The following is a 24,679-nucleotide window of genomic DNA, read 5'->3' as shown; positions in this document are numbered from 1 at the left end:
AAGAATTCCATCTACGATCGTAGAAAATAAGATCCAAAAGATGAAACGATAACTAAACCGCATTTTTGTAAGACATGTCTCTGACCTCCTCGAAAGCTCCACGACCAATAATGGTTAAGAGATCAAAGTCATCAACACAAATCTTGTTCCTTTTAAGTCTCATAAACTCTGTCTCTTCCCGTTCTAAATCTTTTAACAGATTCATTTGTTTTTCCTCAAGTACATCTGAAGAAGCTAATTTCTTTATCGTTACCTTGATCACTCAATTCTATTAACTATTCCCCAATTTACCTTTAGTCGCTAAGAACAACATCCGGTGGAAAACAACCTCCAAACCACATTCTCTTGACTTCTAATCAATCAAACACAATAGGGTCGAAATTACAACCGGGAACCCAAAAAAAAAGAACGTATGTCAGATTAACTAATACTTTTCAGTTGTACATACTAAAACGTTTTATCACATTTGTCTTATTAACCACACAAGGAACATAGATTTCGTACTTTAATCTCCGCTTTCTAGATTCACAAACCTCCACTACATGACTAAAATAGCGTAGCCCATTAAACATAGTTCCTACCACTATAATCGTAAACTATAATTCTTCCCCAACTTGCAGTTAATTATTTCAATGGACAAAACTAACAACTAAGTAGATTATCTTTGATCCCCCAATTGGAATTTAAACACCATTTACATCACCAATTTGGGTTTAATTATATGATTTAGAGCTCAAATTTAAGCACACGCAACCAAATTCACTTGGAACCTCAATTTGAAAACATATGCAAATCTTGAAGCTAATTATGTCATCAATTGGAAGTTTGAACAACTCTACATCATCTTCATTTTCAGGTGCTACCACTCCGATTCTAGCCTCAGATTAAACAAATCAACGTCATCAAAATTCAAAATCTGAACAAAAACTTCAAAAAAGAAACTACAAGAACTTAGATCGGATATTAACGAAGCTCAATTAATGAGCGACTTAGAAACCTAAAAATTGTATCTTCAAATCACTAAACAATACTCAAATGTTCCTGATTACTACCAGACCTTCCTCCTTCTCCCATTGATGGTCTTCTTCACAAGAAACCCAAAAATTGTATCTTCAAATCACTAAACAATACTCAAATGTTCCTGATTTTAGTGAGAGAAACTGGCACTCTAAGGCTTGAGATATCGAGCTATTGTTCAATTTAATCGACCAACACCAAAAAGAATCAAGAAATCTCAAGAAGACATAGAAACCCGAAACCCTAGCTCTCTCTCGTGAAAATAGTTGAAGAGAAAATTATGGAAGAAATTTGCGCGGGCTTGGCAGTTGAAAGGATTTCCATTAAAGACTATTTAATATTAGGTTTTTCTTTAAACCGTTGGATCTAAGATACAGATATCCGTCCGATTAGAAGGGTAAAAAATGTCATACTTCACGCGTGTGTTTCGCACACTGACAAGTTAACATCGAGTTGACGGTTTCCGTCCAAGTGGGGGTACAAATCAAAAGTTTTCAAAAATCGGGGGGTGAAGTCCTAATATCTATATAACATCGGGGGTGTACGTCTAAATCTCCCAAAAAAAGTTCCAAAGTGAAAGGCCTCAACGTTTCTGTCTGCACAAAATTCGAAGAATGACATACACATCATTTCTCATAGGCCACCGCTTTGGGAAAACAAGAAAATCTCAAGCTACAAATTTTTAAAGGGACATTGTCGGTTTTATCAAAAAATTTGGGGCAACAGAACTTCTTCCTCATCTCTTCCCAACTCCGACCACCACCATTGTCATCCCTCTATCCCACTCCTTATCTGTCTGCCAAATATTGGTGTTTTTTCTTTCTCTAAAACTCTCTTTCAATCTTCACTATTCAGGCGAAGGGAAGAGTTTCCTTTGCAGTGACTCTCTTCATCTAAGACGCTGAAAAAGAATTTCATGTGAAACCCTTATGGAAGGTTTCAAACCTTCGATCAAGAGTTTTATGGTCGGTCGATCAACCACAACACCTTTTGTGGTTGATCGACCACGAGATGTTTGTGATCGATCGACCACAAAACTCTCGACCAAGGGTCTGAAACCCCTTCCGTTCATATAAAACGAAGGGAGTCCGAACGAAGGGAGTCCGAACGAAGGGAATCATTCTCGTTGCTGGAACAATGAGATTAGAGAAATGAGATAAAAGGTGATGTGGCGGGTGTAGGAAAAAAGAAACATCTGAAAAATAAAATTTACAAAAATCCTAATGAACTTGGAGAAGAAATGGTGGTGCGGAGTTGGGGAGAAAAAACCGTTTGTATCCACCATTTTTTAGGTGGGTGATTTGGGGAAATAAAAAAATTATCTGAGGTACAAAGTTTGGGCGAAATTTTTTTTTTTTAAATTTTTTTTATTTCCTCCAAACACTTAAACCCTTATATTTTCAACTTCTACCTCTCCCAATTCTACCATGAACACCGACGACTTCCACCATAAATTCTGGCGACCTCCACGACAAATTCCGACCACATTTTCATCATCTCCGGCAACTCTCGCCTCATATTCTCTCTCTATATCTTCGGCGAAGAGGTTTCTCCCCTTCGCAGAAAATAGTAAGAGAAGAGACAAAGAGATAGAGAGAAGAAAGGGAGACAGAGAAGATAGAGAGAAGAAAGGGAGACAGAGAAGATAGAGAGAGAGATAGGAGAGAACGAAGTCGCTGGCCGTCGTCACCTGCTAACTCTGGCCGGCGACTTTAAGGGTATGTTTGGTTTATGTGTTATAGGGTTTCCACTTTTCCCCTTGATTATCTTTTTATTTCCCCAAATCAGCTGCCCTTTTTTATTGTCTCGGAAACATGTAGCCCGTAGCCCAAAGTCCCTAGAATTAGATACCGGCACCAAACCATTCCATTTTGATAGGCAAAACCGAGCCCAAACTAACCCTAGCCCGAAATAACCCAAAATCATTTTGGGTTTCTCGAAGAAAACCCGAGAGACCCACCCTTGATTTATTTCAATCTGTGTGTGTATTCCTCCTCTTCCTCCTCAAAAGAAGGGAGCCATTTTTCTTGTCGACAATAAAAAGAAAAAAAATTGAAGACTGTCAGAAGTGGGTAGTGAAATCCCTTCTCTGAGAAAGGATTTCAGAAATCCCAATTTCACAAATCTGAAGATGGCTTTTCATGTCGCTTGCCCAATTACATGGTTTTCTTTCTCTCTCTTCTTTCTTCTTCTTCTTCTTCTTCTTCTCTCTCTCTACAGTATTTAAGTAACTGAATTGTTTGTCTGAATTGCTTTTGCAGTCGAACTATATGTTTCTGCACACTTGGGTTTCCTCAGAAACTTCAAACAGTTAAAGGGAAGAAGGATTTCTTGGACCAAATTTTTAGGGTTCAAGACTTCTTCACCAATTCCTTTAACACTCCAAATGATACAACTATTAGTAGTACTACTACTGTACAGGTTTTGGTTCCTCGGGTTGTGCCTTCTCCTCCTCCTCCTCCTCCCCCTGCTTCACTTCCACCTCCTCCTTCTGTTGCTCCAATTGATGGATTGGGAGGTAGAGACACTCACGGTGGTGGTGGTGGTGGTGGTGGTGATGGAGAGGATCGTGGGGAGGAGCTTTTGTCACTGCAATCAAAGCGTTTCGAGTTACAGAAAAAGGCTGTTGAGGCTTCTCTTGCAGCTGAGGATTATGCCCGTAAGTTCGAAACCGGAAGTTTGGCTGTGAGTCTCTCTCTCTCTATAGTTGTTTTTGTTGTTGTGTTTCTTCCTCCTTGTAAAAACAAGTAATTGAATTTCGTTCAATGTGTTGAATTTTTGCCCTAATGAATTGAATGAGTGATTATATTGTGAGGTTGTTAATAGCATAGAAAACTATGTGCCTTTTTAGTCTATACTTTATAGAGAAGAGAGAACAAAAATTCAGTGATAATTTGATCATTAGTTTTTGAATTATTCGGTAGTAATTTCTTTGTTTGATATTGTCTCATTGCTTTAGTTGTTTCCTAATTCTATTATTGTCATTTCAGGTCTCTGGAGAAGCAGGGGCTGATGCATTGGGAGAATATCAAAATTCTTCCTCTACTAAAGTAATGTGTCGTATATGTTTTCGTGGCGAAGACGAAGGAAGTGAAAAAGCGACAAAGATGCCTTCATGCAAAATGTGCAAAAAAAGATATCATGGGCGTTGCCTAAAGAAATGGGGTCAGCACAGAGGTTCGCTTGGCGATGCGTATCATCTGTAGTAAATATTCCGTGAAATTCTCTTTTTCTTTGCGTTAATAACCTTCTTTTTTTGCAGATTTATTTGATTGGAGTTCATGGGTATGCCCCTCATGCAGAACTTGCGAGGTATTTGGTGTGTGTGTGTGTGTGTGTTATTTTTTAGTTTATTATTTTTCTCTTGTTTGAATTGTCACCCTTGTTGTCAAGTGTTCGTCAAAAAAGTAATATAGGTACATCAATAGGTGTACCCATGTTGCATGGTTTGGTGGGTCAAAGATATCAGCCCAACAGCAATCTACTCCTCTAAGTTAGGAGACTCAAGCATACTGGGATTTATTAGTTTTGGGTGTAGATATGGAGAAAATCTTCTTTATTTTTCTTGAGTTTTGGATTAGCTCGATTTTGATTAGTTTGACCTTCCTTGCGTCAAAATTACTTTCTAGTCGTCTCTCAAGGGAAGGCATTTGTCGATTCAAATGATTAAAAGAAGAGTTCTCAGGTTTTGAAATCTAAAGCTCTCTTTATTTAAGTTTTAGAAGCTAGTTTACACTAGGATTTATGGTCATTTCCAAACAACTGTTAATATCATTTTGATTATTTGAGACTGATTCAAATCACTACCGTGAGTTCGAACTGGACCAGCTTTAGTATGGGTACTGGCAACTGTTAAGAAGTAAAAAAGAAATCTGGAGAAGATGATGGAAAGTAAACTTCTATTTATTGTCCTTAAGTAAGAGGTTTTGAGGACTACTTTTATTTATCTTTTTTGCGGAGGTATATTGATCTTCAAATAAACTCCAACTGCTGAAGTGAAGAACAACCATCACTAGTGATTACTATGGGGGTTCAACCAGCCCCTACTGAAAAGATAGGTCTTTTATAGTCGAAATAGAAATCTAAAGGAATTAGAATATCATCTATAGCCCAAAGATTTAGCTGCAAATACAGTAGCAACAATAGAAAGATCTTTAAACTAAACTCTTTTTTAGCATGCATCAGTTGTGTTGGATTATGTGGCCCTGGGCCTTATGCTTCTACGTTCATGTCAGTCTCATAGTAATATTCTTTTAAAAATTTGGTTCTATATATCATGTTATTACTTCCCAGTTTTACTCTTTTTCTGATGTGCTTTCTCTTTCTAGATATGTCGAAGAACTGGAGATCCAACAAAGTTCATGTTTTGTAAACGGTGTGATGGTGCTTACCATTGCTACTGCCAGCAACCTCCACACAAGGTGGTATTTGTAATTTCGTAGCTTGGACTTCCATAAAATGGATAATTTACTTAAATTTTTCTTTTGGTTGGATACTGCAGAATGTTAGTACTGGAACTTATTTGTGCCCAAAACACACGAGGTGTCACAGCTGTAAGTCCACTGTTCATGGTAGTGGGCTAAGTACAAGGTATGTTCTGTTGTCCTATATATTGTTTCAACTTGCCACAATTGGAGAGCGGAAGCCTGTTGGTGCCAATTGCGTCACCATGATTTTGATCACCCATTTCATTTGTCTTTCATTTAGTTACTTCACTTGGAAGAGGACTTAAATGCAATTAACATTTAGAAGATTTGAGAATGATCTATAAACATCGTTTCTTTTATTTCTTTGTCTCCCCTTATAGTGTGGGTAAACTGCCTAGTTACATCTTAGCCCATTAAATGAAGTAACCCTAGAAGGCAATGAACAAAAATTTAATGCATTAATTCTGTTTTAAGAATAAGCACAAATTAATTGATAGGGCTGAAAGAAAATAGTACATATATGTGTGGATGAATGTGCGTAAAGGCAATATCAGGAAATGTATAAAATTGGTTAAAATAATACATGCCACATGGGGGCACTTCCAGGTAGAAATAATTGGTTATATCTTTTCTCTCAAGACAGACTCCCCGTTACAAAATATCCTTAAAGGAGAAGGTTGATAGCTTGGAAATCTGAAGTTAAACGTCATTAGGAATACCAATCCTTGCTTCCTAATTTAGCCTCGACCGTCTTATTAAACCTTTTTAATTTTTTTTCTCTTTACTAGAAACTAAAGTAATTCCTTTTTAAGCTTCAAAGACTTAATTAGCTGACTGTGATCAGTGGAACCAGAGAAATGTTAATATACTTGACGACAAAAGAAATCTCCCTTTCGAACTGTGTTATCCAGTACTGCTTCCCTATACGTCGATTAATTTTAGATTTAACATTGAATTTTGATTTTTAAATGTAATGGTGGATATATAACCTATTGTCTACGTTAATATAATATGCAGGTGGTTTCTAGGGTATAGTTTTTGTGATGCTTGTGGGAGATTATTTGTGAAGGGAAAGTACTGTCCTGTTTGCTTAAAGGTACTTATTTCTTGCCTCATACATATAATTGGTGATGTACTGCAAGACCCAGTAGCGGGCACTAGTTGCTTCATCTTCAGGCAAGCACGCCAGTCATACTTTCTTTGTAGAAGTTGACTGGAATATGTTTTTTCTTTTTAGGTTTACAGAGATTCTGAAACAACTCCCATGGTCTGCTGTGATGTTTGTGAACGCTGGGTTCACTGCCAGTGTGATGGGATCAGGTATTTGCTTTTCCTATGTTTCAGACTTCTAGAACTTTAAATGAATATTTTTTGTTTATCGTTCATCTATTTTTTGCTCCTTACCTATTCAAAGAAAAAGGATCCGTAGTTTCTTCATAGAAACTGAAGTGGCATTCAACCTGATCCTGTAAAAAGCTAATTACACGAAATGCTTTCAACTCCTAATGCATTACTTCACATGAGATGCCACATAGGTTTATTTGGACAAAAAAAAATATGTCCAAATCAACCTCTTCCTTGTATGTTGTTACTTGTTAGAAAGTACTAGATTTTCTTATGTAGGTGGTGGTCTTACGATCTTAGGCTATGTTGTAAAAGGCGTCGCCTAGGCGAGCTTAAGCGCCAAAAGCGCGAGGTTGATGGAAGAGGCGCTTAAAATTGAGGCGAGAAACCCAGATTTCCCCTGGTGGCGCCTTTAGCCGCTTAGGCGAGGGCCTTTAGGCGCCCCAGGGGAAGCGTGAGGCGGCCCAAGTCGTTAGGGTGGTGCCCTCAGTTTTTTTTTTTTTTTTTTTAGGGCTTTAGCCCAAATCAAAGACAGATTCCCTAATCTGTTTCTCTCTCTAAACCTCACGGACGGCTCTTGAAACCGAAACTTCATCTTCTTCTCCTTCAATCTTCATCAATCTTCATCAATATCATCAGGTAAGTCGGTTATTCTAAGTTCTAACCTGTTCATCTTCTCCCTCTTCTTGTTTCTTTTTCAAGAACTTTTAAAATCGATTTTTTTGCTGTTTTTTATTTTATTTTCAGCAACTAATTTTTTTTTTGTTTACTTATTCTTAATCTTAAGTCATAACCTATGTTATTTACTAGTTAGTTAGTAGTTACTAACTTATTAATACTATTAAAATCTCTTTTTTTGGCTGTTTTTTTTTATAATTTTCAGCAACTAATCTTTTTTTTTTTTACTTATTCTTAATCTTAAGTCTTAACCTATGTTATTTACTAGTTAGTACTTAGTAGTTAGTAGTTACTAACTTATTAATACTATTAAAATCTCTTTTTTTGCTGTTTTTTTTATAATTTTCAGCAACTAATTTTATTTTATTTTTACTTATTCTTAATCTTAAGTCTTAACTAATGTTATTTACTAGTTAGTACTTAGTAGTCTTAACAATGTTTTTGAATGCTTGGATGTTAAGCTTTATACCTTTAATTTTGGCATTTGAGTGTTTATTTTGTTATTTTTATGTTAGGTACTTAGGTATGTATGTATTACTAAATATATATATACTATTTGTTTGAGACAAACGCCTCAGCTCGCCTAAGCTCGCTTAGGCAAGGCGATGGTTCTGTCGCCTCGCCTCGCCTCGCGCCCGAGACAACATAGATCTTAGGTAAAACTAGTCAAAATTTTGAAGTTACTAAAATGAACTATAAAATATTGATTTAATTTAGAATCGAGATTTGAGAGGATGTCAAGACATGTAGTGATGTGGGCAAGGAGGATCCAGAAGCTGCCTAGAAATGAATCAGGGATTAGGAAACAAAACAAAACAAAACAAAACAAAAAGTAGCACCAAGGTAGCTTTCTCTGAATGCGAACTCACATTTAATCCAAGTTATCTCACAATCTACCATTTCATTAAGTGCTTCTTTAAAGTTTGTCTTCGGTACATAACACCATATTACTCAAAGGCAGTAAACACACATGAGAAGGGAAAAGTAGAAGAAGTTTGAGTGGCTCCATTTTCTATGTGCAAAGCAGTTGCCAAAAGGTATTTCATAACATTTATAAAACGACAATTGACTGAAAAGAAACATCAATAGGGTTTTAATGCCATTTTAATGCGTCCTTGAAGATTAATAATTGCTGCTGGACCATCATATGCATTTGGTATCTAATTTTATTAGTTTATTTTTGCTTCTGGTGGTCCCAAGATATTAGTGGTCGTAAAAAATTTCATAGGAAGTACGATTATATCCTTCATACTAGGTAGTTGCCCCTCTTTTATCTCTATTTTTTTGTTGTGTTTGCCATAATGAGAAGCATTTCTTTGTGTGTGCATACCAAAGATAGCTTATCAGTGCTTGAAGAAAAGCGCTCAAGAAATTGGGTTACACTTAAATGAGGCTTAGGCCTGGATAATAGCCAAGTAAGTTACTTCTCCCTGGGGTCCAATAAGTGGTGTCAAATGAGTACCTTGAAGAGTTCTATTTTTGCTTTCGCAAGTTCAAGACTTGCTCGAGTAAGGTTCTGGAACTCATACTCAGATGGCTATTTAGCCACCAGACTTGGGACTTGGGAGCATGACTTCCTTACATTGATCCACTTGAGCCTACATATTTTGTTCTTTAGAGTTCCATACTTTTTAAATCCTTGTATATTATAATCTAATTATCTTCTGTTATTTATGAAAGTGCTGTGTGGCAAACTACTTCATACCTCTCATAAGGTTTTAAGATTCCTTGTTAATAATAACATACCAAAGTGAATAAACTCTTCATATACGAACTGTATCTTATGCAGTGATGAGAAGTATTTGCAGTTCCAAGCAGACAAAGATCTCTACTACAAATGTACTGCATGCCGTGGGGAGTGTTACCAGGTGTTTCTCTGGTTATTTGATTCTAGAGGTCGGGTTGGGTCAGTTTGCACCTTATTATTAATATGGTTATCTGTTACTTAATTCCAGGTCAAGGATCTTGATGATGCTGTTCAAGAGATTTGGAGGAGAAGAGATGAAGCGGATCAAGATCAAATTGCTTCCTTGAGGGCTGCTGCAGGACTTCCCTCTCAAGCAGGAATTGCACCTTATTCAGATGATGAAGAAAACAGCTCCATTTTACCGAAAAGTGATTATGGACGTATCTCTAAAACTTCTTTCAATAGTTCCGGTGATATAAGTGCAAAGAAACCTAAAGAGTCTGGAAAAAAGTCAAAGAAGAAGTATGAAAAGAAAAAAGGGAATAATGTAACGTCAATTTGTGCAGCAGAAGATCCTCAAAGATATGACAGACAGACATTTAAGTTTAGCTTGGAAGATCAAAGGAATGATAGAAGTGAGATACAAGAAATCGTGAAAAGTTCAGGTGAAAGCAAAGAGAACTGCTCTATTAATCAGGCAGGAATTATGAAGCACAACTTTGGCGAGGAGATTAAGGTGAATAACAAAGATAAGTCCCCGGGGATGGTCCATAGTCGGAAATCACATGGTTCCTACCTTGGAGAAGGAAGTGGAAAAAATTCTAGCAAGTCGGAGAATGTAAAGGGGAAGAAGCTAGTTATACATCTTGGTTTGAGAAATCGAAATGCAGCCAATTCTCCTACATCTGAAGCTCATCATAAAGAGCAGGACTTAACAGCTTCATATGGTAAGCGTAACTTGTCTTATGTTTTTCTGTCTAATTTAACAATTTTTGGTTTTGTTTAAAAGGTACGGTTTATGCTTCTGTATGCATTGTATAGAACAGCTAGTCTAAGCCCGCCAATGGATATCCGAATATTCGACATCCGATCCGCATCCGTATTCGAATTTCAAAAAAATATCCGAAATTTCAGATTCGGATGCGGATTCGGATATTCCTTATCGGATATCGGATACGGATACACTCATATTCGATCCGATAAATATCCGTATCCGATAAGTAATATAAAAAATTAATAAAAATTTAAATTTATTCATAATAATATATAAAATGTATGGTTGAGATTTATTGTTTAGATCTAATGGTTACAAGTTTAAAGAACAAATTTGAAATTTTGTTAAAGTTTCAGATATCGGATATTATCCGATATCCGTTAAAATTATCGGATTCGGATTCGAATATTGAACTCTAATATCCGTCAGATAATTATCGGATTCGGATATTCAGATAGCTTATCGGATTCGGATATGCCTATATCCGGTTCGATAAGCTACCGTTTACAGGCCTAAGCTAGTCCTCTTTTTTCTATGCTAATTTGTTATTCATATTTCATAGAAAAGCATATGGAACAATAATAATACATGCATGAGATGGGTATTGGGTACTAGTACGTGGTATTGGAAAATACAGATATTAGGTCATTAATTTTTATTTTACAATTTATAACTTTTGCATCAACTGAAGTTAAGTTGTACAAAAATGACGTTAACCTAGAATAGAGTAGCATTTTACGCGCATAAGATTATGTGTGTGTATGCATAAGATGTATATAGAATTGAAGTGATTCTAACTTCTAAGTGTTTGTATATGACCTGGCAAAAAATACTAGAAAGAATTTCCACTAGACAAAGTTCGGTATTTTTAGACTTTACATGTGTGATATAATCTTACATATCTTCCTCAGTTTGGTATCTCTTACCTTATATTTCTCCTTGAGAGAGGACCCAATTGTAGAATTTGTACACTAGAAATAGTTTCAAAAAAACCAAATCTTGTGTTATTCTATAATGATAGGTGAGCTCTTTCTGACTTGTTTTGTTTCCTTTAGGGGTTGCTGATATCTTTTTGTTGCCTTGTCGTTGGTCGTTATTTGACCTGCTTTAATATGATATTCTGATATAGCAGCAGGAACCAAGTCTTGAAATAAAAGGAAATTCAGAGTAGATAGTAGGAAAATCCGTATGTAATATGGACAGAGGAGGTGGTGGCAGGGCAAGGTCGAGTGGAGCAGGAGGCCAAAAAACCATAAATTTATTTTATGGTCCTAATACAATTATGTGCATGCAGCGAAGCGAACACAAGATAGGATACAAAGTCTCCTAATGTGGCCACTAAAATGATCAGAGTTCACAACATGGCAAAAACACGGAATATCCATCTTATATTGAAAAAATAATGAATAGAATAACTTGTCAGTAGTTTCTTGTGGTCAATCATAACTATAGATTTTTGAAGCTGAATGGTGGAATAATATATTTTCTCATCAACTTAACAATAGCTATTTTAGGTTGATTCTAGAAAGTCATGGTCTAAAAAAGTTCCGGGATGCCAGTTTAGGTCTAACTATGCTCAAGAAAAAGTATTCTGTAATCCTGCAAATAAAGTGTTTGTGGGGTAATTTGCTTCTTGCGTAAAATGATCATTTGGTTGCTAAATATAAACAGGTAGCGAAGATGCCAGTGACCTTGATGACAAATATAGAGTTGGAAATCAGGAAAGAATAACAAAACATGGTTATGGTAAAGGACTTAACTCTTCAATGTGCCCTTGTGCTTTTTGAATATGTTTGTTTAACAGAATAATAAAATATTGCAGGAAAGAAACTCGATTTTGCAGACCAATTAGGTTCAAAGCACAGCGACAAGGATGGTAACAGAATAAACTTGGGAAAAGTCAAGCCAGAGATTTCTTTCTTAAACCCCAAAAATGGCAGAGGAAATCTCATAGATGCATCTAGTGCAGTGGGGAAGAGCTCTTTATTTGGAAGTACTGGAGTTAGCTCAAGTACGATAGAGCTTGGTGAAACCCATCTAAGAAGGCATTCCAAAGGTATGCCTAGTACGGCAAGCGAAATCAACAATAAAGATGATCATAAAACATCTGGTTCCAGTTCGCTGCAGAAAGATCTAAAACCTTTACTCAAGCTGAAATTCAAAAATCCTTATCTGGACCACAATTTATGGGGTTCCCAACATGACGAGGAGAAGGGTTTCGTCAAAGGCCAAAGGTCGAAAAGAAAACGACGCTCGCCAATTTCGGGGAAAACCCATATTGATGGAGGTCAGGACATCACACCAGTGCATCAAGATAACCCAATAAATGAAGTTATTGATGCAAACTGGATATTCCAGAAGTTGGGCAAAGATGCGATTGGGAAAATAGTTGAAGTCCATCAGCCATCTGACAATTCCTGGTAAGTTTGCTTGCTTCCTTTTATCTTGGAATTGTTCAAGTACTCAACTTGTTTGATTTCTGCATGGGAAGTAGCTCTACTTTGGCGAGTTTAGGATAGTTCTGAGTAGTCTTCTTGAGATGCCTTCATTTGTGGTTTGGGTAAGTAACTATCTAGTTGTTGTTTTCTTTCCTGTAGGAAGAAGGGTGTAGTTACTGATGTTGATGTGCCTTCGACAATAGCTGTTCGTCTAGAAGATGGAAGATCAAGAACGTTGGAACTTGGGAAGGATGATGTTCGGTTTGTCTCTCAGAAACAGAAGCGCTCGCGAAGATGATATTTATATATATTGTTCGAAAGGATTTTCTGTGAATGAAGATTGTCAATAGTGTACAAGATCTTTGTTCTAAAATCGATTTTCGAGTTAAAGAACTTGTTCTAGCTTGACTGGTGGTGTTGTTTGTTTTTGTCTGTGTCAGTTGTCCCTATGAAAAGAAAATTTGTAGTAACATTCACCTGATAACTCTCCTCTCTGTGGTCGACTTCCATATTAATCTTCCCTTGTTTGCATTTGAAATGATATCGACTTATTGATGTTCACATTTTGGAGCTATGTACGGAATGAACGTTTACTCTTAGGCATCAATGCTGCCGCCTGCCGACCTCTCTAGTAATTAAAGAAAGGGGAATGAACGTTTACTCTTAGGCATCAATGCTGCCGCCTGCCGACCTCTCTAGTAATTAAAGAAAGGGCTATTCTGGTCTGAGTACAACTGAAAACTCTATTGTCATTTGACAAAACATGTAAAATTAAAACCTCTAGCACTTTCCCCTGTCATGATCAATCCCATTACAAGTTGAAAAGTATTACTAAAACTTAACATTGAATTTAGGGTTAACCCTAATATGATTGGCCCAAATGTCTCGTATAATTTGGTTAAGGTCTCGCTTTCACATTGATAACTCATCAAGGTTGAGTAGGGAGGGTTCTTTAGTTGAGTGACAAGTGTGTGATTTTCACTGGCCCACTGCCAAGCTAATCATTTAAATTGTGAGCAGTTGTTTGTTTTTTTCTAAATGATTTCAAAATCTAATGGGAACACTAATTTGATGTGAGGTCAATTACAGAATGTTTGTTTTTGTCTCACTCGTTATGAATAGATGTGCTAGATTTCGATTCTATCTAAAACAAATTAGTAAGCTAAGATTTGAAAAACAGACTTCTCTTTTGAATTCAAATGTGCACTTTGGTCTTGTGGAAGTTGCATACTCTTTTCCAAAGTCCCTTTGCAGTGAATATAAAGTCAAAACATTGACTTGAAAATTTCTCAATTACCCACTATTTAGTGCTAGTATAGCATCTCAAAGAACTATCTGTAGTTTTGCAAATCCACCATGAAATTCAATCATTCTCATCTTCTTCTAACTCTTTTATTTCTCATTGTCTTCTCTCAAATCTCTATTACTCATTCTTTCTACGATCACGAAAGAAACTCTCTCTTGAGCTTCAAGTCATTGCTTACCGACTCCTCAGGTCGTTTATCGTCATGGCAAGGCCAAAACTGTTGCACTTGGCACGGAGTTCGTTGTTCTAATTCGTTCAATATTGTTGCAGTTGATCTTCGAAATCCAAATCCCCATACTACTTTTACGCGCGGCTATTATTCAAAAATAGTTTTTACCCCTTCAACATCTGCACTTAATGGTACTATCTCTCCTTTGCTCTTCAATCTTATTCATCTCGAGTATCTTGATTTAAGCTTCAATTATTTCCACTTCTCCGCAATCCCCTATGAGCTTCATAAACTTAAAAATCTCCATTATCTTAATCTCTCTAACTCAATGTTTTCGGGCTCTGTCACTAAGCAATTCGCCAACCTATCTTCATTGAAGTACCTCGATATTTCGTGCTCTTATCAAATTAATGACTACTCATCAAAGAGAGTTTCCCTTAAACAAAAACAAACTTACTTGCCCACAAGCTATATTTCTTCAAGAGATTTAAATTGGTTGAGAGGTTTATCCAAACTTGAGGTCTTAGTTTTGACGGGTGTCGATTTATCAGTGTCATCTTCTTCCATATGGAATTGGGCTGAATCGTATCTTTCCAATCTTAAGGAGTTATATCTCTCAAATTGTAGTATTTCTGGTCCAACTCGAACTCATAACTTGCGTAACCTTCCTCGTCTATCTATTCTTGAAATGAACTCAAATTTCTTTCATCACCCAATCCCACACCAACTTGCTAATATAACTTCTTTGACAATACTTCGACTAAAAAATTGTCACTTAAAAGGTTCACTTATTCATATTCCACAATTAACAGAACTTGACATAGATTGCAACGGGGATCTAACCGTCAATCTCACTGAAGTGTTTCATCATCCATGGTCAAAACTCAAAAAAATTGATTTATCATCAACTAAAGTAATCGGAATACTTCCCGAATCAATTTCAAATGCACCATTATTAAAATATTTCCGAGCATCCCATTGTTCAATTCGAGGACCTTTGCCCACTTCACTTACAAATCTCCCACAACTACGGTATGTAGATTTACCGTCTAACAACATAACAAGTTTCCTTCCGTCCTCGATATCAAATTTAAAGAATCTCGCGTACTTGAATTTGAATCAAAATAATTTACAAGGACCCATATCCAATTCAATATGCAAAATTTCATCTCTTAGATTACTTGATTTAGGAGGTAACAATTTGAGTGAAACTATACCAAGTTGCATAGAACAACTCCAATACCTCTCTACTTTTGATGTTAGTGGGAACTCAATTAGAGGCATTGTCCCATTGACTTCTTGGATAAATAAATGCAATTTCACTTGGGTTTCTTTGAAAATGAATAAGATTACAACACTAGAGATGAATCAACCCTTATTTCCTTGGAAAACAATATACCTAGAGACTTTATACCTACAATCTTGTAACTTGAATGGGTCCATTCCTAAATTTATATGTAATTTGACTAACCTTATTGATTTGAGGTTGGCTGATAACCAATTAACAGGAACTATTCCATCTTGTGTTTTCAACCTCCCTAACCTCTCTATTTTAGACCTATCAAGAAACAACTTAGGAGGACCACTACCACATTCTCTTCATCTAAACCTCAATTCTAGGATTAGGGATCTCCTTTTATCAAGCAACAAATTTGTGGGTTCTCTTCCTCTTCCACCTAAAGATTTTGAAATTCTTGATTTATCACAAAATCAATTTTCAGGTGAGATCTCAAATGAAATTGGAGAAAAGCTATCTAGTGGTGCATTTGTTTTCTTATCGGGAAATGAACTTTCGGGCAATATACCTCTTTCCATATGCTCAAAAAAGCATAATTTAGTGATTCTTGATATATCGAATAACACTCTATCTGGAACTATACCGTCTAGTCTACACTTTTGTACGTCTCTTGTTTCGTTGAATCCAGGAATAAACAATCTCTCGGGAAATATCCCGTACGAGTTTAAACGAATAAAAAATCTCAAAAGCTTGCAATTAAATAATAACAATCTCCAAGGTACTTTTCCAAGTATCATCCAATATCTTCAAGACTTGGAATTTCTTGACTTACAAAACAACAACTTTGAAGGTAACTTACCCACTTTCATTGGGTCACTCCATAATCTTAAGATCCTTTCTTTAAGATCAAACAAATTCAATGGATCGATCCCAAATGAAATTGTACATTTAGAAAAACTCCAAATCTTAGTCTTATCACATAACACATTTTCCGGCCCTATACCGAGAAATGTAGGAAGTTTAAAGATGCTTACAAGTAGACCCAATACAACAACATTGCTTGATGTGGAAGTCTCTGTTGTTAATACTATTTTGCAAGTTGAAATGATAACCAAAGGAATGCAACAATCTATGGCATTACATGAATACAGCTCAAATATTGATCTCTCATTCAACAATCTTAATGGGACTATTCCAAATGAGATAGGTCAACTTAAAGGGCTTGCCATGCTAAATCTATCACATAATAGTTTATCAGGCGAAATACCTTCGAGTATCGGAAAAATGATTGGTTTAGATTCACTTGATCTTAGTTTCAATAAATTATCAGGAGAAATCCCTCAGTCTTTAACATTAATTGACTCTCTTGGAGTTTTCAACATTTCTTTCAATAATTTGAGTGGGATAATTCCAAGATCGCCTCATTTTGATACACTAAGTCTTGATAGTTCAGCTTACTATGGGAATCCTTTTTTATGTGGGTTTCCAATGAATAAGACTTGTAAGGTTGATGATTCTACTATATTTGAAAAAGATGAAAATGAAGATGAAGATGGGGATGAAAGAGAGAAATGGTTGTTTTATGGTGTTGTTGTTTTGGGTTTTGGAGTTGGGTTTTGGGGTTTGTTCTTGGTTTTGCTTTTGAGGAAAGATAAATGGTGGGTTATGTATTGGAATCTTATTGATAGTGTTTCACTAAGAATGGCAAAATTCGTGCTCCGAAGTTAAACCTTAATCGATGTTTTTAGGAATTTTGCATCTGTCGTAGATTTATGTTTATTTTACATGTAAAGTTTTTATTTAGTTGAATCACTTCTCAAGATATATGTATAAAGTTTTGTTTGAGACCTTTAATGGTTACTTTGGTCTACTCTTGAACTTTATCCATATACTAATTGTCTGTAAAAACATAGTTTCCTAAAAAAATCGTAGCACCATTCGCACTCGCTAGACTAGTGGTGAGCGCAAGCTTAGTTTCAAGCAGCCTCATACATGAGGTTACGACCGACCTGACGTGTGCTAGGATGGCACATATAAGCAAATAGGTAAGTGGACCAAGACTAGGCCAGGAGCTCTAGTTTGCCATGCAACGGAAGGTGTCTGTTGCGTTCAAGTCTGGAACAAGGACGTATAGACTTCATTTATTCGAAGAAGTATGTTTGGTGCTTTTGGCTAGTGTACCACACTATTGAGTTTGTAGTTTTTTCGTTACACATCGTTTTCTATGAAAATTTTAAGTTTAAGATATATTGCAAATAATCAAGGAGCATAAAATTGAATATGTTGTATAAACTGTTGTAAGTTTGTTGTATCAATAGATTTAATCATCTGATAACTGAAATGTTCAGAACAAACTAGATACATATAGGGCATGGTGGAGATTAAGACAAAACAACATGACTGTGTGTATCTCCATTTTCCATTCTAATCCATGACTTGATGGAGAAATCAGGTTGTTGATTAATCTCAATAATTCTAGCTCCTCTTGGCCAATCCCCATAACCACCATAACCAGTATGTCTAGCAAAGCACAACCATAACTTCTCATAAGGGCAACACCAATCCAGTCCATGATTGTGCCCAACAAACACTGCCTGCATTTTATTAAAATTTGAGCAAAAGATAGGAGCACAACCATAACTTCTCATAGACACAAATTAGATAAAAAAAAAAACAAACAATTCGATATCTGAATCGACCAAATTCAGATCTCGAGTCAGATTTCATAATTGTATAAAGTAAATGAACACTAATCAAGTATCATCAGAGTATATATGGCTTTTTGATTACCTTGACAGATGGTCTATTGACAAGAAGTTTCATGATGCCCATTTCAGCTTCTTGGGGAGCAACTTTTTCCTTATTAATTGAGCCAACACAAGACTTATCTATACCAAATTTTTGTCCAGCTTCCTCATATGCTTTGCTTGGTATGTGCCAAAAGATAAGTTCAGGTATGCTACATTAACCCAAAAAAAAATTGAAACACTTCAATGATCAACGATTGGGATGTTGTTAACAAAATTTATTACGTCTATACATGTAAATATCACGGGAAAAATTCATCAATTTTTCGAATTTAGCGCCTTATGAAGGTTTGTACGGTTGAACATGTAAACATAGAATAAAGTTTGAACACGTTTGCATATATTGTGTAACATTTTTACATAATTTGGCACAAGTTTGCATATGTTTGTACAATTCACACAGTTTGTGCATAGAGTTAAAGCCTAAGAATATACTGGCATGTCTTTTTGACGAAGACCGACAAAAAATTTGGATTGTCAGACTAAATTTCTGTAATATTTATATTTGTATTTTATGTAGACTTTTACCTTGAATCAGGGTTGATTTCTTGTGATTGATTCTGAAACCATTTTGCTTGGGCACTTGATATGACTTGTGGGTAAGATCCACCCCCAGAATCAAGAAAATATAGAAATGCAATCGGTTGATTTCGACCGTCCGATGATGAGACTTGAAGCACATAGTTGGAAACGCTAGGCCAGAGATTTCTTGGGCCATTTTTTGAGAAGGATAATTTGTTATGTTTTATCTCGTTTTTCATCAGTTCCAAACGTGGTGTGCTTTTGAAGCTGCACTTATCTTCTGCTGAGATATTAGTTAGGAAAACACAACTATATTAGCAAATCCATTGTCGAAACACATTTTACAAATTTTACTTGAAAGCAACATGGAAATTGGAAATAACTATCTTTTCACAACAATTGTCCACCCAATTGAATGTTCTTTCCAATATTTCAAAAATTATGTTTTTCATGTGGTAAGCAGTCGGACTCGGTCGAGTTGTCGGGATTGACTTTGGCTGAAAAGAAACCCGGGCCAATCTGTGGCCACATCCCCAAGTCAGAGTCCCGACCCATCTGACTTTCTGGAGTGGTGGAGGACTCAGTGTGGATGCAATGCCCGCACCCCACTACACGCTTCTGCAAGTCGATCGTCCATGTAATTCATTTAGTAGCAACTATATGATAGGAGTGTCTAGTGTAGTCCTTATATACCTCAAGAATTCATCTATGTTAGGCAGACTTTCTTGGCCAAAAGAGGCACCAAATTGGACAATTGATGCGATTTGAAGAGTAAAGTTAGCATTTTGTAGCAGTGTTTACCTGAATGTGGGCAATCGTTGGAGCATTGAAGGGGAGGGATGCCAGTGGCAGAGAACCAGTCGATAGGCCATTCGAAGGAGGCATCGTCGTGGTTACCGAAAAGAGAAGCCCAAGGTATTCCTCTGTCTCTTGTTGGGGAGATAGCTTTATCCCAATACAAGCTCGCGTTTTTAGTTGCTATGTTATTCGCCGTTACCACATCTCCAAGATATATTACGAAATCTAATCAACCAAAAAGAACACATATTTTTGTTACGCTCACTAACTTCATCAAGCTGCATTTCGTATGAGGGTTCGGAATTGCAAAGAAATCTTAGCCCTTGAAAAACATATGAATTCCCTAAAGATTACACTTCCCAAATTTATCTCCAAAGGTCGAGATTACGCATTTGACATAACTCTCCGTGCTCGGCCGAAGAATACTATGTGTGTGCATATATATTTACCAAAACGAAATACTAATAAATAATAATAATATTCAAAAGTAAAGATGAGACCTGCCTGGTAATTCAAGATCAAGGACAGTAGACATAACCTTATCTGAACTGAAATCTTGTTTTGGACCCCAATCACTCCATCCATTCTCTCCATAATGAAGATCAGCAAACAACCCTATCTTGAAACTCTTCTTATTCTTTCTTCTTAAACTAGTTGATGATGAAATGATTCTTACTGATTTTTCCTGTGTATTTCTACTACTATGAAGATTGACAAAATTTCCATTTTCATTCTTATTCTCATTCATTACTTGATACCCATTAACTGATTTCACATTTAAACAAATGATGAGATGAAAGCAAGTGATGATCAATAATAGAAATGAAGAAACAACAACCATTGATGATCTAAATTCATACCTCATCATCCCCATTATCATCTTCATCTTAATTTTCCAAGCAAGTGAAGTGATGATGGTAATCAATAAAATTGAGTCCTACATGAGGAATAATAGTAGGTATTATTATGGGAAGAGAAGCATGTTTTAAGGAACCGTTTCCAGAGTTGGACCAAAATGACCTATGCTATTCAATTTTCTTGGTGAGATATGGACACTTTAGTTTTAGGTTTCATTTGAATGAAAGGTAGTGGGTGAATTAGTAACTTCTTACTAGTAATAATCTTGGTATATTCTTTTCCATCTTAGATATAGTACACTAATGAAAGGGAAAAATATTTTAGGAAAGACAGACAAGAACAACTTAGTGGTGAAAAGTTAGTTTCTCGCCGGCGCCACCACTTTGGGCGGTGGTTTTTTATTTTCGGGGAAGTTTTTGTTCTTTCTCCTCTCTCTCTCCCCTCTTTACAGATCCATTATCTCTTTCGCGGTTTCAGTTCTGAGAAGTAGTATGGAACCCTCGTCGGATCTGGCGAGGGCTCCTCTTTCCCTATTTCTTGTTTCAATGTTTCTTTCTCCTTCTCTCCTTCTCTTTCTGTTTAAGTGGATTAGTTTGTGGTGGTGTATGTGATGTTGGTGGTGATCCATCTGGTCGTGGCGGTGGTTTTAGTGGTGGTGGTAGAGTACGGTTCTGGTGGTGGAGAGATTCGATACCCATTTGGATTCGCAATTTCATGTTCCGAATGATAATCATGTTGGTTTAGATATTGATAATCTAAGTTCTATTCGAATTGTAGATCTTCAATCACAAATAGTTGATCTCAAGAGTGGAAATCAAAAACCGTGTGGATTGATTTCGAGAATGACCAGTAAAGTTTGACTTTTTGTTGAGTTATCCTAAGGGAGAATTACTGAAACCCCCCAACTCTGATAATGCCTTTACTGAAACGCTCCACTTTAATTAGTAATTACTGAAACCCCCCAACTCCGTTTGATTTAACGGTATTGTGCCGTTAGAGAGAGTGAAATGTCCAAAAGACCATTTACTAAAACCGGAGTTGGGGGGTTTCAGTAATTACTAATTAAAGTGGGGGGTTTCAGTAAAGGCATTATCAGAGTTGGGGGGTTTCAGTAATTCTCCCTTACTTCAAAAACCATTCTCTCTTTCTTTCTTCATTATCCCACCAACATCAACCAACATGTATTCATCTTTTTCTTTTCTTCTTTGTTTTATTTTCCTATATTTATGGTTGTTTTAAGTTTCATAATTCGCCCATTTTTCTTTGTCTGTCTTAGGATTACAATTGCAACTACATCCTATTAGTGATACTTTTGTGATACTTTAGCGATACTTAAGTGATTAGGAACATCATATTACTAACCGAGAGAAAGTAGTCTGAACCGAATAATGTGATACTGTTAATTTTGTTAATGTTTGCACTTCATGTCGTTGGATATGTCTGGAATTTACAACTACTAGTGATTTGGTTTAGCTAAAAGCTTCGTGACGACATACATTATGAGCTCGAGATGGTAGGGGTGAAGTTTGTAGGGTGGTTTCATGGGTTTAAATAGAAAAAATAAGGCTCAAAAAGGTGTAAAACGGTAAAAAAACGGCCATAATTTTGTGTCATCTTGGCCATCCATTTTGAGCTTCTCCATTCATTTCAAATAGTTGGGGGGTTTCAGTAATTATTAATAAAAGTGGAGGGTTTCAGTAAACGAATTATCAGAAGTGGGGGTAAAACGTAAGAGGGCAAGAAAGTCTTATTTAAAATATAAAAGTTAAATCAAACGGAGTTGGGGGGTTTCAGTAATTACTAATTAAAGTGGGGGGTTTCAGTAAAGGCATTATCAGAGTTGGGGGGTTTCAGTAATTCTCCCTTATCCTAATAATTCTAAATCAGAAAAGCTTGAATCTAGTAGTGAAGATGTTATTAGTGGTGGTTAGGGGTTCGGATCTGGTGGTGTTACAGGGAATATGTTGGTGATCGAATCAAGTGGTGGGTAAGTGGTGGTGGTGGCGGCGGGGTGGTGGTGAAGATGGGTTCTGTGATTGAGTGGTTGTTTGGTGGCGCTGCCGTGGAGTTATGAAGAAGATGGATGTGCTTATGATGATGGTGGTGGTGGTGTGGTGGTGGAGAAGAGGGGAGTGATTCATGGTGGTGGTGATGGCGATTTTTTCTATGGTGGTGGCGGTTTCCTGGTGATGACGGCGGTTTTCCGGCGACAATGACGGTTTTCCGACGGAAGCGACGGGGATTTAAATTATTATTTTCTGTATTTTGTATTATTAAACATTTTGTTGACCTTTAGGGTCTTTTAATTCGCGACCTTTTAGGGTCTTCTCATTCACGACCTTTAGGGTCTTTTCATTCTCGACCTTTAGGGTCTTTTTATCGAGTCGGTGTCTAGTCCAATTTCTTTCTCTTCATGAGGTACTTTGCATTTAAAGGTATGTAACTCTCATGAAGTTTTCAGAGGAGAGAAATAAGAATTATCATCCTTGTAAATTGTGATTTTTATCACTTATGAAATGAAATGTTTCGCTTGGATTCAAAAAAAAAAAAAAAAAAAAAAAAAAAAAAGAACAACTTAGATTTTATTTTGACAGAGAGGAACTAGGTTATATTGAAGTCTTACTCGAGAGCTTCTCTCTATCTTCTAGAGAGAGAAAGTGGATCTAACATCTTCTAGTTCTCAAATCGTCTTAGATTTTGCTCACTGTTGCGGTTTTTTGTTCAGATCTCGTCCTGTCACTTACTTTCTCCATTGGAGGGGCTTCAGTCCTTGGTATTTCTACTTCAACCGATTTCCAGCTTCGTTAAGTCGGAAGCAATGGCGGTGTCATGCCTTTAAATGACCCAAATCTCCATCTTTTTTGTTACTCATTCCCTGGTGATCCTAGTGTTGTGTTAGTTTTTAATGTTCTTCCTTCATGTTCTTGGAAATATTTAGGGGTTAATTCTCTGATGTTCTTAGAGTTTGTGTTATTAGATATTTAGGTTTACTACTCTTTTTTCACCTCATCTTCTTACTTTCAAGCACTTTCTGTCTTGGCCCCATGATCTTCAAGGACGTCCTCTTCGTTGCCGGTGAAGAACACCGATGGGTTTGGGATGACATAATACCCGTCATGCACTCCTTTTGGGGTACTACTGTCACGTGTCCCTTTTCCTATCCAGGTGGTATTTCTTCATCTTGGGGCTCGGTTCCTACTTCTGGGCCCTCTCACGCTTCCACATGTAGGGCCGGGTCTTTATACCTGTTAGGCACGCCTTTCAATCCTGGAGTGTTCTTGGGGGTCTGGTTCTTATTTCTCCTCGGCCGCCCGTTTGACCCGGGCAAGAACATTTTGCCTTTGTTAAATATGCTCTGGACTCCTTCTATGTCGGTTGGCACCGTTATGGTAATATCAGCTTTGCCATTACTCTTAACCAAACCAATTATGATTTCATGCCTCACCTTTCACCCGTAGCAGTTTATCTGCGTCTTTTCGCTGACTTCGCCAAGCTTCCTGGCTTGTGCTTAGCCGGTAACCCTATTTTCTAGGTGTCGGATTACGGTCTTTATCGATTGTGGTGGGACATTATTTCTCTTGTTAGAGAAGTCTGGTTGGGTACTTTGGAATCTTCGGATTCTGCTCTTAAGAAATCTCAAGACTCTTGCGAAGTTTTGTATTTCTTTTTCCATGTGTTCTTTCTGGTGGGGTTTGAACTGTTTCAAGTTTTGAAGTGGTGGTTTTGTTGACGATGTATCTTGACGGTTGTTCACTTTTAGGCAGGTCCGTTCTTGAGCGATCGAGTGTATGGTCGCAGGTAGACGGGGAAGTTGCTGCTTGTCTTGAGAAGTTTAATGTGAAGGTTTGTTCTAAAGCCACGAAGGTTACAATTGGGAGAGTGTGCTTAAATTTGAATCTTGTAGTTTCTTTCTTCGAAGTTGTAACTTTACTTCTCATTCTGTAAACTCTGCTTTATAAATAATACGATGTTTGCAGTTTAAAAAAAAAAAAAAAAAAGTCTTACTCACTTCCACCAGTTCCCTAGATAAAAACATTTTTTTATTATAGATTGCAGGTTTTGTGTTGATGTTGGGCCAAAGAAAAGTATGGTTAAGTTACATGCTAGATTTTGTCCAATTTTTAGGGTACAAAAGTTTAACACAACAAAACTTCATCCTTTTCTTCGTCTCCTTTCATCTCCGATCACCAATTCTGGTCACCACACCTCCGGCCACCACCATCATTTATCTCTCCTTTCTCTAAAGAAAAAATTGAGCTGGTGGATACGAGGACAAAGAAAGATCTAAAGAAAAAATATTAAAAATTACCACCAATAGCAGTTTGTTTGAGACCCTTAGGAACATGAAAAAGAAAGTGATAGGGATTTGGAGGAAACAAAACGGAAACAATAAAATC

General features: G+C 36.8%; 3 protein-coding genes across 6 annotated transcripts; 2 read left to right on the top strand and 1 right to left on the bottom strand.

Moving 5' to 3' along the window:
• The first annotated feature begins 2,817 nt into the window (after positions 1-2,817).
• On the top strand, positions 2,818-13,145 carry LOC147566939 (uncharacterized). Its single transcript, XM_086653522.1, has 13 exons — positions 2,818-3,180; positions 3,279-3,702; positions 4,008-4,194; positions 4,280-4,329; positions 5,346-5,438; positions 5,519-5,607; positions 6,462-6,540; positions 6,682-6,764; positions 9,256-9,334; positions 9,422-10,100; positions 11,819-11,893; positions 11,970-12,567; positions 12,745-13,145. Exons 1-13 carry the CDS (start codon positions 3,149-3,151, stop codon positions 12,881-12,883), a joined length of 2,607 nt encoding a protein of 868 aa, XP_086509648.1. The 5' UTR covers positions 2,818-3,148; the 3' UTR covers positions 12,884-13,145.
• Positions 13,146-13,882: 737 nt separating this feature from the next.
• On the top strand, positions 13,883-17,583 carry LOC147566938 (uncharacterized). Its single transcript, XM_086653510.1, has one exon. It carries the CDS (start codon positions 13,942-13,944, stop codon positions 17,023-17,025), a length of 3,084 nt encoding a protein of 1,027 aa, XP_086509636.1. The 5' UTR covers positions 13,883-13,941; the 3' UTR covers positions 17,026-17,583.
• PAP16 (purple acid phosphatase 16) lies at positions 17,562-20,834 on the bottom strand. Of its 4 annotated transcripts, none has more exons than XM_086653513.1 (6): positions 20,285-20,628; positions 19,929-20,189; positions 19,428-19,649; positions 18,633-18,909; positions 18,088-18,256; positions 17,562-17,891 (listed from the first exon to the last, which is right to left on the bottom strand). In XM_086653513.1, exons 2-6 carry the CDS (start codon positions 20,170-20,172, stop codon positions 17,679-17,681), a joined length of 1,125 nt encoding a protein of 374 aa, XP_086509639.1. In that variant the 5' UTR covers positions 20,173-20,189; positions 20,285-20,628; the 3' UTR covers positions 17,562-17,678. The 4 variants fall into 4 exon arrangements, with proteins under 4 accessions (XP_086509639.1, XP_086509640.1, XP_086509638.1 ...); XM_086653514.1 differs by having other exon boundaries at positions 18,633-18,906; XM_086653512.1 differs by having other exon boundaries at positions 19,929-20,834.
• Positions 20,835-24,679: the final 3,845 nt, after the last annotated feature.

Source organism: Eschscholzia californica, unplaced genomic scaffold (assembly GCF_041429995.1).
Source record: "Eschscholzia californica isolate CP2 unplaced genomic scaffold, dmEscCali1.0.p SCAF_1, whole genome shotgun sequence".
In the NCBI taxonomy this organism is placed as follows: domain Eukaryota; kingdom Viridiplantae; phylum Streptophyta; class Magnoliopsida; order Ranunculales; family Papaveraceae; genus Eschscholzia; species Eschscholzia californica.
This window is presented reverse-complemented; position numbering and strand designations above follow the sequence as displayed.

Coding starts and splice junctions, on each gene's coding strand:
- LOC147566939 (XM_086653522.1), top strand. CDS start 3,149: ATGGCTTTTCATGTCGCTTGCCCAATTACATG. Junction 3,181..3,278: donor GTCGCTTGCCCAATTACATG/GTTTTCTTTCTC, acceptor TTGCTTTTGCAG/TCGAACTATATGTTTCTGCA. Junction 5,439..5,518: donor GCCAGCAACCTCCACACAAG/GTGGTATTTGTA, acceptor TGGATACTGCAG/AATGTTAGTACTGGAACTTA.
- LOC147566938 (XM_086653510.1), top strand. CDS start 13,942: ATGAAATTCAATCATTCTCATCTTCTTCTAACTCTTTTATTTCTCATT.
- PAP16 (XM_086653512.1), bottom strand. CDS start 20,310: ATGAAGATGATAATGGGGATGATGAGGTATGAATTTAGATCATCAATG. Junction 19,650..19,928: donor CCTTGATCTTGAATTACCAG/GCAGGTCTCATC, acceptor TTGGTTGATTAG/ATTTCGTAATATATCTTGGA. Junction 18,257..18,632: donor GAAATCAACCCTGATTCAAG/GTAAAAGTCTAC, acceptor GGGTTAATGTAG/CATACCTGAACTTATCTTTT.